This window comes from Dasypus novemcinctus, chromosome 21 (genome assembly GCF_030445035.2).
Source record: "Dasypus novemcinctus isolate mDasNov1 chromosome 21, mDasNov1.1.hap2, whole genome shotgun sequence".
In the NCBI taxonomy this organism is placed as follows: Eukaryota; Metazoa; Chordata; class Mammalia; order Cingulata; family Dasypodidae; genus Dasypus; species Dasypus novemcinctus.
The window spans coordinates 56,397,943-56,410,110 of record NC_080693.1 but is presented as its reverse complement, the minus strand read 5'-3'; the positions used below and the strand labels follow the sequence as shown (position 1 = coordinate 56,410,110).

The following is a 12,168-nucleotide window of genomic DNA, read 5'->3' as shown; positions in this document are numbered from 1 at the left end:
GCGTCATCTCCGCGCGCCGGAAACAATGCGCCGACTTCCTGCCGCCAGGCGAGGGTCTCCCGCTGCCCAGGGCCTAGAGGCTCCGCCTTTCGCCAAAGATCGAGTTCCCTCTCCTCCTCCCACCCTCCCCACTACCGCCGAAGCCAAGCAGGGGGAGGGCGCGGTGCGGGTTCTAGCAGGCGGGAGCGGACGCTTATCCCCAGTCGCCTTTGTACTGTCCGAGGCATTCCACCCACGTGGGCGCCCCGGGCCCTCTTGTTTCCCAGCGACTTCTTCAGCGCCGCAGAGGGGTCTTACCTCAGGCTGGAGGTCAACAAATGCTCACTGATCATTTATTAACACTCGGCGCTATGTGGGGCACCAGGGGTCCCACCTAACGGATCTTATCTGTGGGAATCACCTGCAGAGATTCTGATTTGCAGGAGCCTTAAGGTTAAGAACTTGGACCCTGGAGTGAGACTGCGTGGCTTGATAGCCTTTCCACTTATTTATGATTCAGTGGTTTTTAGGCAATTCCTCAATCTCAATGTTTCACTTTCCATAGTTGTAAAATAGAATATTCCTACCTACATTATGAAGTTGTTGTATTAGGTGAGAAAATTTATAGTATTTAGTGCAATGCCTGGCATATAGTAGTCAATAAATATCAGCTACAGTTGTTATTCAACAGGTCTGGAATGGAATCAGTCATCTGTGTGTTTAGAACCCTCCATAGGTGATTCTGATAGCATTATTGACTAACAGAGCTAAAGGAGAACTCAAAATAAGGGGTTAATATGAATAAGATTATTTTAGGAAAAAGTATTCTAGTGGCAACCAGGACTTACTTAAGTTAATTGTAATCCAAACTAGAAATGATGAGGGCCAGAACTAAAGTAGTGGCAGTGAGGATGGCAAGAATGGGACAAATTCAGGAGATACCAAGAAGGTAGAGGGAAGCGGATGGGGTTCAAGCGATTGATCTCCCGTCTACCATATGGGAGGGCCAGGGTTTGAGTCCTGGGACCTCCTAGTGAAGGCAAGCTGGCCCAAGCAGAGAGCTGGCACAGCAAGATGATGCAACCAAAAGAAACACAGAAGAGAGACAATAAGAGACACAGCAGACCAGGGACCTGAGGTGGTGCAAGAGATTGAGCACCTCTCTCCCATTCTGGAAGGTCCCAGGTTTGGTTCCTGGTGCCATCTGAAGACAAGCAGACACGGAAGAATGCACAGCAAATGGCGGAGAACAGACAGTGGGGGCAGGGAGTGGATTAATAAATCTTTTTAAAAAGGGGGGAGGGGAAGCAGATGTAGCTCAAGTGATAGAGCTTCTGCCTACCATATGGGAGGACCCGGGTTCAATCCCTGGGGCCTCCTGGTGAAAAGATGAGAAAGCATGCCCACACAGCGAGCCAGTGCCCAGGCGAGTGTCTGCGTGGTGAGCCAGTGCCCATGCCAGTGCCCACATGACTGCCTGCATGGTAAGCCAGTGCCTGCACAAGTGAGTCACACAGCAAGATGATGACGCATCAAAAGAGAGACAAGGGGAGAGTCAAGGTGAAGTGCAGCAGAAACCAGGAACTAAGATGGTGCAATTTGACAAGGAACCTCTCTCCCCATCAGGGGTCTCCAGGATTGTGTCCTGGTGAATCCTAGAGGAGAGAAAATGAGAAGAAAAGACAACACAGACAGCAAAAACAACAGGGCAGGAGGTTGGGAAGGGGAGAAATAAATAAGTAAATAAATCTTTTTTAAAAAAAAGGTAAAATGTTAAGATGGGCAGGGAGTGTGAGGTATATGGGAACCTCATATATTTAACGTAACATTTTTTGATCTATGTATCTTTTTAAAAAGGCAATTAAAAATTCATAAAATGTAAAAAAAAAGATGGGCAGGGAACAAGATGGGTGGGAAAATTAACAGGGATCCCCAATTTTCTGGTTTGAGCAAAAGAGTGGGTATGTGCAGAGATGGGGGGTGGGTAGGGGATGAAAAAGAAACTGGGGAAACAATGAAAAATACTTTTGAACACATTGAAATTAAAGGTTGTGGGACATCCCAGGAGAGATGGTCAATTGACATTAGTATGCACTGTTATGAAGTTCTTCAAAAAGAGCTGGAATGGAGCTACTGCTCTGGAATCATCACACAGTGAAGTCATGAATGTCAGTAATGTTACTAGAGTGGTTTCAAGTAAAAGGTTAGATAGAAGATGCGAGCATGGGATGCGGATTTGGCTCAACGGATAGAGCATCCGCCTACCACATGGGAGGTCCAAGGTTCAAATCCAGAAACTCCTGACCCATGTGATGAGCTGGCCCACGCGCAGTGCTGATGCACACAAGGAGTGCCCCACACGAAAGGAGTGCGCCCCATAAGGAGAGCTGCCCAGCACGACAAAAGTACAGCCTGCCCAGGAGTGGCACCGCAGACACGGAGAGCTAATGCAGCAAGATGACACAACAAAAAGAGACACAGATTCCGGGTGCCACTGAACACACAGTGAATGGACACAGAGAGCAAACAACTGGGGCGGGGGGAGGGCTAAGGGAAGAGAAATAAATAAATCTTTAAAAAGAAGATGGGAGCAGAGGTTGGTGGCAGGAGATCACCTGTCATTTTGGAACTTGAGGGATAGTGGAGGGATAAACTGAAAAGAATTTGGGTCCCTGAGGATTTCATGGAACAGAGCTGTCACACTAGACCTGGGCTGCCTGCTTCTGAATTTTGTGAGAGAGAAATAATGTCCTATCTTGCTAAAGCTGCTGTAATTTTTATATTTTTCTGTCACTTGAAGCCAAATCTAATTTTTTAAAACTTATTTAAACATAACTATGCTTACAGAAATACACTCATATAGGTTAATAGAATGCAATTTTTTTAAAAAGATTTATTTTATTTATTTCTCCCCACCCCCTCATTGTTTGCATTCACCATGTCTATTTGTTGTGTTCTGGTCTTCTCTTTTTGGGAGGTCCTGGGTTCGGGTCCCAGTTCCCAGTACCTCCTGTGTGGGAGGGAGACGCCTAATCAGCCTGAGCCACCTCCACTCCCCTCTTTGTTGGGTCTCCTCGCTGTGTCTCTAGATGGCATCACTGCATCTTGCTGCATCAGCTTGCTGTTTTGCCCATCTTCTCCAGGAGGCATGGAAACCGAACCTGGATCTCCTATGCGGTAGGCGGGAGCCCAGTCACCTGAGCCACATCTGCTTCCCTAGAATGCAATTTAAAGTTTAACTTATGTGAAGCAGATGTGGCTCAGGTGACTGGGCTCCTGCCTACCACATGGGAGGTTGCTGGTTCATATCCCGGTGCTTCCTAAAGAAGACAGCAAGCTGGCGCCATGGGCAGTCATGGCAGGCTGACACAACAAGAGATGCAGGGAGGAGAAACATAATGAGAGTCACAATAAGAGCAGGGAGCAGAGGTGGCTCAAGTGATTAGGCACCTCTCTCCCACTTCAGAGTTCCTGGGTTTGGCCTCCTGGGTTCAGTGTCCCGGGTTTAGCTCCCAGTGCCTCCTCAAGAAACATGGAAGATGAACAGACACAGCAAGTGAAAAACAACAAGAAGGTGGGGAAATTTTTAAAATAAATCTCTTTAAAAAAAAGTTTAGGGAACCAGATTTGGCTCAACGGATAGGGTGTCTGCCTACCACATGGGACGTCCAGAATTCAAAACCAGGGCCTCCTGACCCATGTAATGAGCTGGCCCACGTGCAGTGCTGATGTGTGCAAGGAGTGCTGTGCCACAAAGGAGTGTCCCCCGTGTAGGGGAGCCCCACATACAAGGAATGCACCCTGTAAGGAGAGCCACCCAGCACGAAAAAAGGGCAGCCTGCCCAGAAGTGGCGCCGCACACACGGAGAGCGGACGCATCAAGATGACGCAACAAAATGAGACACAGATTCCAGGTGCCACTGACAAGAATACAAGTGGACACAGAAGAAGACACAGTGAATGGACACAGAGAGCAGACAACTCGGGGGAGGGTGGGGAAGGGGAAATAAATAAATAAATCTTAAAAAAAAAAAAAGTTTAGGAAACGGATGGGCTCAACCAATTGGGCTCCTGTCTACCATATAGGAGGTCCAGGGTTCAATGCCCAGGGCTTCCTGGTGAGAGCAAGCTGGCCCAAGTGGTGACCTGGCCCATGCAGAGTGCTGGCCCACACGGGAAAGTCACCCCACACAGGAGTGCCGGCTGATGCAGAGAGCTGGCGCAGCAAGATGATACAACAAGAGACACAAAGAAAAGAAAATAAGAAGACATAGCAGACATAGGGAGGTGAGGTGGTGCAAGAGAGTAATTGCCTCTCTCCCACTCCAGAAAGTCCCAGGATCAGTTCCCAGAGCCACCTAATGAGAATACAAGCAGACCAAGCAGACACAGAAGAACACACAGCAAACGGACAGAGAGAACAGACAACGGGGGGAATGGGGCTGGGGTGGGGGGGGAGAAATAAAATAAATCTTTAAAAAAAAAACAAAATGGAGGCACTGGGAACAGAACTTAGGACCTCCCATGTGATAGGCAGGAGCTCAATTGCTTGAACCACATCTACTTTGCCCACAGTGTTTTGATAACTTATGCTGCACTATTTGCCCCAAAAACTTGGTACATGATTTAAGATCAAAAGAAAGAAAGAAAGGATTTGCGTCAGGTTTATTTTCATTTATTACAAATGTATAAAACAGTCTCTCTCAAATGCTGCTATAGCTGACAGCAAGAACCATGAGAAGTTTACCTTCAGTTTGCTTTAAAAAAAAATAACATGAACTGCACTGTAAAAGTTTTAAAAATTGGTGAAAAAAAAAACGCTGTAATGTTTCAATGCCAGCTGACAAAGTTCAGTAACTAATGGATGTGGTATGGGGAAAGGGAGCGGGTAGCCTGTATATACATTGTTAAAACTGTAAAAGCTGTCTTAATATTGCACATAGATTGTGAATCTACACAAACCAAGACTCAGATAATTCCTTGAATCTGAACACTATCGGTTCAGTTCATCTGCTGAGGTCAACAAGGAAACTCAGCCCTCTGGCTGCAAGTTTTACTGATTCATACATAAAAGAACAAAATCAAGTTTCATCTCTGGCTTTTTAGTTCAGAAGCGAAACTTTTACTACAGGAAAGGTATTCCTTCCGGAGTCCACTTACATGGGGTGACATGCCATGGATCTACTTAAGTTAAAATCTGTATCAGGAGAGCAGATGTGGCTAAAGCAGTTGGGTGCCTGCTTCCCACACTGGAGGACCTGGGTTCAGTTCCCAGTGCCTCCTAAAGAAGATGAGCAGACACAACGAGCAGATACAACAAGCAGACAAGGGAGCCATCTCGGGGGAAAACAAATCTGTATCAGCACCCAACGCAGAACAGTCCCTAAAGTTCAAAGGCCACTTGACTTTATAAGTGACTCAAAAATTTAAAAAGTCCTTTCTTGGGAGACTACAGCAGAATATTCATCCTAGTTATAAGAAGGCTTATAAAAAAAAAAAATAACAACAACAACAACAAAAAGCCAAATCTAATTTTAACAATGAAAAGACCAAGCTGGACCATTCCTTCAGACCCTCATAGTCATGCCTTCAGATTCACTCTCTCACACACCCGGTGTTCAGATGGTGTAAGACCCCTTCGATATGAACTGCCCTCCTCCAACACACATACGGGCCTTTTCAGGCACCCTCTCAGACACCGTCCTCCTCCACTATCCCAACTCACCCCTTCGTGCGTAAACACAGTGGATCTTTACATGTGTACACATGGCCCTCATATCCTTACCACATCACCCCAAACACAAAAACGTCATCAGCTCACTGACCCTCGTCATTCTTGGACTCACACTGTATGACCCCTTAATGTATACACACTGGCCCCTCATCCCCACTCATCTCCTCAGATTTAGCTGTTCACCACCTCAAGTGCACACCCACATCCTCACTCCCTCACTCGGCACAAACTCTGGCCCTCGATACACCTTGTACGTACTCAAACAGACATGCTCATCTCCCTTTCAGACACACTCATTCCTTTTAAAATTTTTTCTAAAAGTATGCTGATTTTACATACATTTTAAGTATGCATTTACCAGTAAGTGCTGGTAAATGTTTAATAATCGCCTTGCCAGGTTGGGACAGGGAGCCCTGGTTTGTAGAATTTGACTTCAGGTGAGCTTGTCTCTTCCATTTGCCCCTTCCCTCCTGTAGTCTTACACTCTGCTGATTCATGTTAACCCACCCAGCCCTTCAGCCAATCCAGCTTGCAACTCCCTGATATTAAGTGAATGTCGTTTTTTGTGTTTTTTTAAAGGTTTATTTTTTATTTATTTCTCGCCCCTTCCCCCCCATTGTCTGCTCTCTGTGTCCATTTACTGTGTGTTCTGTGTCCGCTTGCATTATCCAGCTGCACTGGGAAACTGCTGTCTCTTTCTTGCTGGGTCATCCTGCCACATCAGCTCTCTGTGTATGTGCTGCCACTCCTGGGCAGGCTGCACTTTTTTCGCATGGGGCAGCTCTCCTTGCGGGGTGCACTCCTTGCGCGTGGGGCATCCCCGTATAGAGGACTCCGTGCACGCGGCAGCACTGCACATGGGCCAGCTCCACATGGGTCAGGAGGCCCTGGGGATCGAACCCTGGACCCTCCACATGGTAGTCGGACACTCCACCAGTTGAGCCACATCCGCTTCCCAACTTATTTTCTTTATTTTCTCTAACCTCTGCTGTTGAGTGTCATAAAACTATCTGCCGCTACATTCTGAGAAAGGGTCTGTGGTTTTCACCTGACTGGCAAAGGGGTCCATGGGACAAAAAAGCTCAGAACCCCTGCCTAGTCCAAGCCACCATCGTCTCTCTCCTATAATCCCACAAGAGCTTCCTAACTGGTCTAGCTCTATCACTTTTATCCCCAGTAATTTCAAGGTAACCTTTACTATCATCGGAGTAATTGTTCTGGAATGCAAATAGATCATCTCTGGCATGCCCCTGCTTAAAATTCTTCAAGGACTTGCCCTTGCCCTGGGGATAAAATCCAGAATCTTTACCATAGTCTTTATGGCCATGCGGCTGTCCTCCTCCACTGTGCAGCCTCCACCTGTGCCCGTTTTGCTGTATAAGAATTGGGCTCTCCCCTCATTCTTTGCCTGGGCATCTTATCCTTCCAATCTCGCCCAGTTTAAATGTCATTTTCTCAGAGAGGCCTTCCTGACCACCTCATGCCATCTAAAGCGAGCTTCTCTGTTCTTCTCTTTCTTCTCTAATCTGTCCCCACACAATTTAGCACTCTATGTGACTATTCTCTCTGTCATTAGGGTGTAAGCTCCTTAAGGGCAGCGAGAGTGCCTGCTTCCTCCACACTGTATATCCGGTGTTCAGCACAGGAGGCTTGCAATAAGTGTTTGTACAATGAATGGGTGAATAATAAGGGGAGGAGCCATATCTTCTTTTCATTGGGTGGTGCACGTATTCACAGACGCATACAGAAAAACATGCCCCATCAGTGCTCAGTGGACATTTGAATAAGTTTTGACGATGGACACAAAATTGATTTCAGCTTCAGTTTTATTGGCTTGGCTTCTCTTGGGTGCCCTGGAGTGGGACTGAGGAAGGAGCTGAGGAAGTGAAGGGCAGAGTCCAGTACTGAGCTGGGTTTGGTCAGAGTCACTGAAACCTGGGGAGAGTGGGACAAGGAGAGGAGAGTCTTTACTGACTTGGAGCTAGCAAAGTAAATTTATCCTGGTGCCCATCCATAGCTAAACCTCTCCTACCTCCAAACTACCTTTTTAATTTTAAGTTATCCAAATAATTCAGAAAAATACGGAGACCCTTACCCACCTTCCTGTGGCGCTTTTCTCCTACTCCCCTCTTTTTTTTTAAGCTTTATTTTTTATTTATTTCTCTCCCCCCACCCCGTGTCTGCTCTCTGTGTCCATTCACTGTGTGTTCTTCTGTGTCTGCTTGGATTCTTGCCAGCAGCACAGGGAATCTGTGTCTCTTTCTGTTGCGTCATCTTGCTGCATCAGCTCTCAAGTGTGCATGGCGCCACACCTGCGCAGGCTGTGCTTTCTTTGCGCTGGGCGGCTCTCCTTACGGGGCATACTCCTTGCGTGTGGGGCTCCCCTACGCGGGGGACACCCCTGCATGGCAGGGCACTCGTTGCGCGCATCAGCACTACGCATGGGCCAGGTCCACACGCGTCAGGAGGTCCTGGGTGTGAACTCTGGACCTCCCATGTGGTAGGTGGACTCCCTATCCTTTTAGCCAAATCCGCTTCCCTCTCCTACTCCCCTCTTCTCCACTGGTCTGGTCACATTCCTCTTGTCTTTCTTAATCCTTTTACAGGAAATCTTCCCAGATTTGCTCCCTCCATCCCCTCCGGAGCTTCCCAGTATCAAAGTCTGACCGTGTTTTGTGTCTGTGCCTTGGTGTCTGCACCCTGACTGAGTGGCCTGTCTCACCCTTCAGGTGGAAGGTCTGGGTGAATCTCTCCATAGAATGGAGCCATCCCTAGGTTCTGGGAGATGAGCAGCTGGACTGAAGGACTTCCCAGCTAGAGAGGGGGCAGAAGAGGTCATCAAGGCCAGCAGCAACTACAGAGAAGGGCAAAGTGCCTTCAACTAAAGGGGTTCCCATCGCTGGGAAGGTGGCGTGGGGCAAGGATACAGAAAGAAAACTGAAAGTAGTATGGAAAGGTAAAGCTCAGGTTGGCAGGGAGGTGAAAACAGTACCTCAAGGGAGAGCAGGAAAAAGAAGGATAAATAGTAATAATAGCTGCCAACCATTACTGAGCTCTTACTACTCATATGTTGCCCTAAGCTCCTTGCTTGCATTATTATTTAAATCCCACGATAATCCCATGAGATGCTTTTAATAGCCCTGACTTGAATAAGAACACTGAGGTTCAGAGAGGCTAAGTGATTTGCCTACAGTCACACAGCTAATGTGGGACAAGCTCTGAATCTGGATCTGAACTGGAAGTTCAAGCTATAACCCCTCTGCAAACACCCAAAGCCACTGAACTCTCCCACCTGAGCCTGCAGCTCTCCATCTGATCCACTATGCAGGCCAGCAGCTCTTGAATCAGCAAATCCCCCAGCAAACCTTCATCACTGAGGTTCTTGGGAGGAGAGCTGCAAAGGAGAAAGCTTTCAGCAGGCTGGCTTAGCCTGGGCCCCACCCAGAGAGTCAGTACAGCGGCCCAGGGCACCAAGGGGGTGGGAGGTGGGGGCAATCGACACAGCTGCCTCGAAGTTATCTGGGGTTCACACCTCCAGCCACCTTTCTGGCAGCTCCAGCCAGCTCTGCCTGCCCTGGGAATATGGGCTTTTAAAATCAGGGAAAACCAAACAATTCTGGTGCCAGCTATTCCACCCACCCACCTCTAAGAGTACCCCAGAATGCATTCCCAAAACCCGAAAGAGGAAGTTTCCTCTTTAGACTGATCTGTGCCACCAATTCCTTGCTTTCCCCGGAGAGGGAGTAACTGCTTTCAGGGGACTGTCCTTGGGAGGAGCTTCCTGTTGCGCCAGCAGCCTCAGCTTCGTCAAGGGGCAGCGGGGAGGCCCGTTCCTGGACACTTCTCCTTCGCTGCCCCCTCCTTGACCCAGTGACTCTAATCTGCTCACAAAGTCATCGCTCTTAGAAAGCTTGGCCCCCACACCACTCCCAGCACCCCTCCAGGGCTCCCTCCTTAGGCTCAGCGGCCTGTCAGGCTCAGCTCAGCACAGACCCCTCTCTGAATCTTGCGTGGACAGGGATGCAGCTCATTCCAGGCGTTGCCTCGCTCTGGAGTCTGAGAGAGGGAACAGTGGGGGGCCGTGTCAGAAGCCAGGAGCTCCTCCCCTCCCCTTTCCCCTGTGGACCCCCCTCACCTCTGCTTCTCCCTTGCCTCCACATTCCTGTTAGGTTGATCGGCCCGCACCAGGGCCCGCGCCCCCCTCTGGGTGAGGTTGTGTTTCCAGCTGGTGAGATAAAGATTAGAGAGTGGGTGGGGCTGCGGAGCCTCCAGGCATTCTTCACCCAGAGACTCTTGAATCTGTTGGTACCTCAACCCTGGGAGCAGAGGGGACCTCTTCCTCCACTCAGCCACCCCACGCTGTGTCTCACCATTGACCAAACAGCGCAGGCAGGGAAAGAGACATGGCGTTCAGCTGCTCCTGGCTCTAAAGTCTAAAGCTGCCACCGTTGAACAGTCTTTAGAAGCTGCTCAGCTAATCCTACCTCCATCCCCACCCACCCGCAAACCCCCTGGGGATCCTCGTGAGCTCCCACATTTTCCACGCCTCTTCCCCTTTAGAAGTAAAGGATTGAGAGAGTCACTCTGGTCCTCCCCCGGACTGGACTGCTGCTGGGTCAGGGTCCAGCCCGCGGTACTGTACAACTCCCCACTGTGGTCCCTGTGGTCCGAGGGAAAGGGGCCCCTGAGCTGAGCCTCCCACCATCCCCCTGCCCATGTGGAGAGCTGGGAAGAGGGACCCGGGGCGGGGGCACCGGGCACTCACTCGTTCTTCTTCCCCTTCTGCGCCAGCAGCCAGTTCACAAAGTCCTGCTGGCGGATCTTGTCCATGGCGATACTGTAGTCACTGATGAACGTCCCTTCGGCGTACCGCGGGCCTCGGGGTTGGGGGCCGCTGGCCTCCGGTTGGGTTCTGAGGGGCAGGGAAGGGAGAGGGACAGAGAGGGCGAACAATCACAATGCCAGGACAAACGGTGTCACCGACAGGGAGTGGACATTGGAAAAGGGACCAGCGCATTTCTTGGGAACCAACCAGCATGGAGACACCCCATTGTCAACCCACCCGCCCCTGGGGGCTTCATTCCCAGCCCCTGGGCCCAGCTTCCTGCACCCTCTGGACTCTGGGCAAAGGACTGAATCCCACGGTTCCCTTTGTCCCTGGCCCTTCCTGATGCAGTTCTTTGGTTCCCATTTGAAAACAACAGCAACAGTGACCCGTTAAAGAACAGCCCTTACTAGGAGTCCGGCGCCCGATGAAGCCCGCGATACCTAATTTCATTTCATCCTCACAGCACCCCTAGAAGCTTGATACTATTGAGTGTCCCCGTTTTAGAAAGGAGGAAATGGAAAGGCAGAGAGATGAGTTTAGCACACAGCACAAACGGCAGAGCCAGCCCAGAGCCGTGTTCTCAGTGTCCACAGGAGGCTCTCTCCTCGTCCCCGTCCCTGACAGCCCGTGCCTCCTATGCCTCCAGCTGACATGGGCTCATGGTTGGCCCTGGCATCTGCGGGGGTCCAGCTCCTTCCTCAGCCTCTCTTGGTCCCCAAAAACACAATCAGACAAACACAATTATTCACTCATAAAACTCTCTGCCTTTCCTCCCGGTAGGCCTGACAATTTGCAACATGCCTGTTATAGTTCTTTGTTCCCTTCTTGGGCTGAGGGCAGGAGGCCTTCGGGGACAGGTTCACTTATCCTCCTGTGTCTGGTGCTTAGGTGGCCTCTATAAAATTGTATTGAATGCATGCCTGAATGAATGCTTAACGTGTTCACAAGGAAGGGAGCCACCGAGAAGTCCTTCTGTATGTCTAACCATAGTCTCTCCTGGTGCAACAGTACCATATACTATCCTCAGATCCTGTCCTCACTCTGCATTCAAACTGTTGGCAGGTTTGCCCTCCAGTTACTCTCTTCTTGGCCTGGGATCCTTCCTTCTTTTACCTCCCCCTTGGAAAGATTCCAAAACCCAGCCCCCCCTTTCCCAGTCCCTCTCCTGCCCCTGCTCTGCCCTTTCCCATCACCCCTACCTGGAATGACTCTCTTCCATCTTCCCTGCCACCACTGCCAGAAGCAGGGACGCCAGGAGGAGAGAGAAGGTTTTTATGGTCACCATCTTCTGGGCTTATTTCCTGAGGTAAGAGAGAAAAGGATCAAGGGAGGCAGGAAGGGCAGTGCTGCGGGAGCTGCTGATGTGGTCGAGTGTCGCTGGGGTCCCGGAGTTTCGTGTGGGTTCTGAAAGCTGAAGGGGGAGGGCTGAGTCCTGGGGTTTGGGGCTGTTCTGACAGGTTGGGGAGGTTGGGGGCACTGGACATTAGAGTTAGGGACTAGAAGGGTCATGGGCCTGACCAAGAGGTGAACCTGCCGGTTGTTTTGTGCTGTTTTTAGCTGGCATATGGATTGGCAAGATTCTTCCCTTGGAGCCCTCCAAGGTTCACATCGGCCAGCCTTTCTGCTC

The 12,168-nt window shown here is 49.8% G+C and overlaps 1 protein-coding gene across 1 annotated transcript; it reads right to left on the bottom strand.

Moving 5' to 3' along the window:
* Positions 1 to 7,638: 7,638 nt before the first annotated feature.
* GIP (gastric inhibitory polypeptide) lies at positions 7,639 to 11,826 on the bottom strand. Its single transcript, XM_058284992.1, has 5 exons — positions 11,741 to 11,826; positions 10,479 to 10,649; positions 9,849 to 9,938; positions 9,006 to 9,107; positions 7,639 to 7,648 (listed from the first exon to the last, which is right to left on the bottom strand). Exons 1-5 carry the CDS (start codon positions 11,824 to 11,826, stop codon positions 7,639 to 7,641), a joined length of 459 nt encoding a protein of 152 aa, XP_058140975.1.
* Between the last annotated feature and the right edge of the window lie 342 nt (positions 11,827 to 12,168).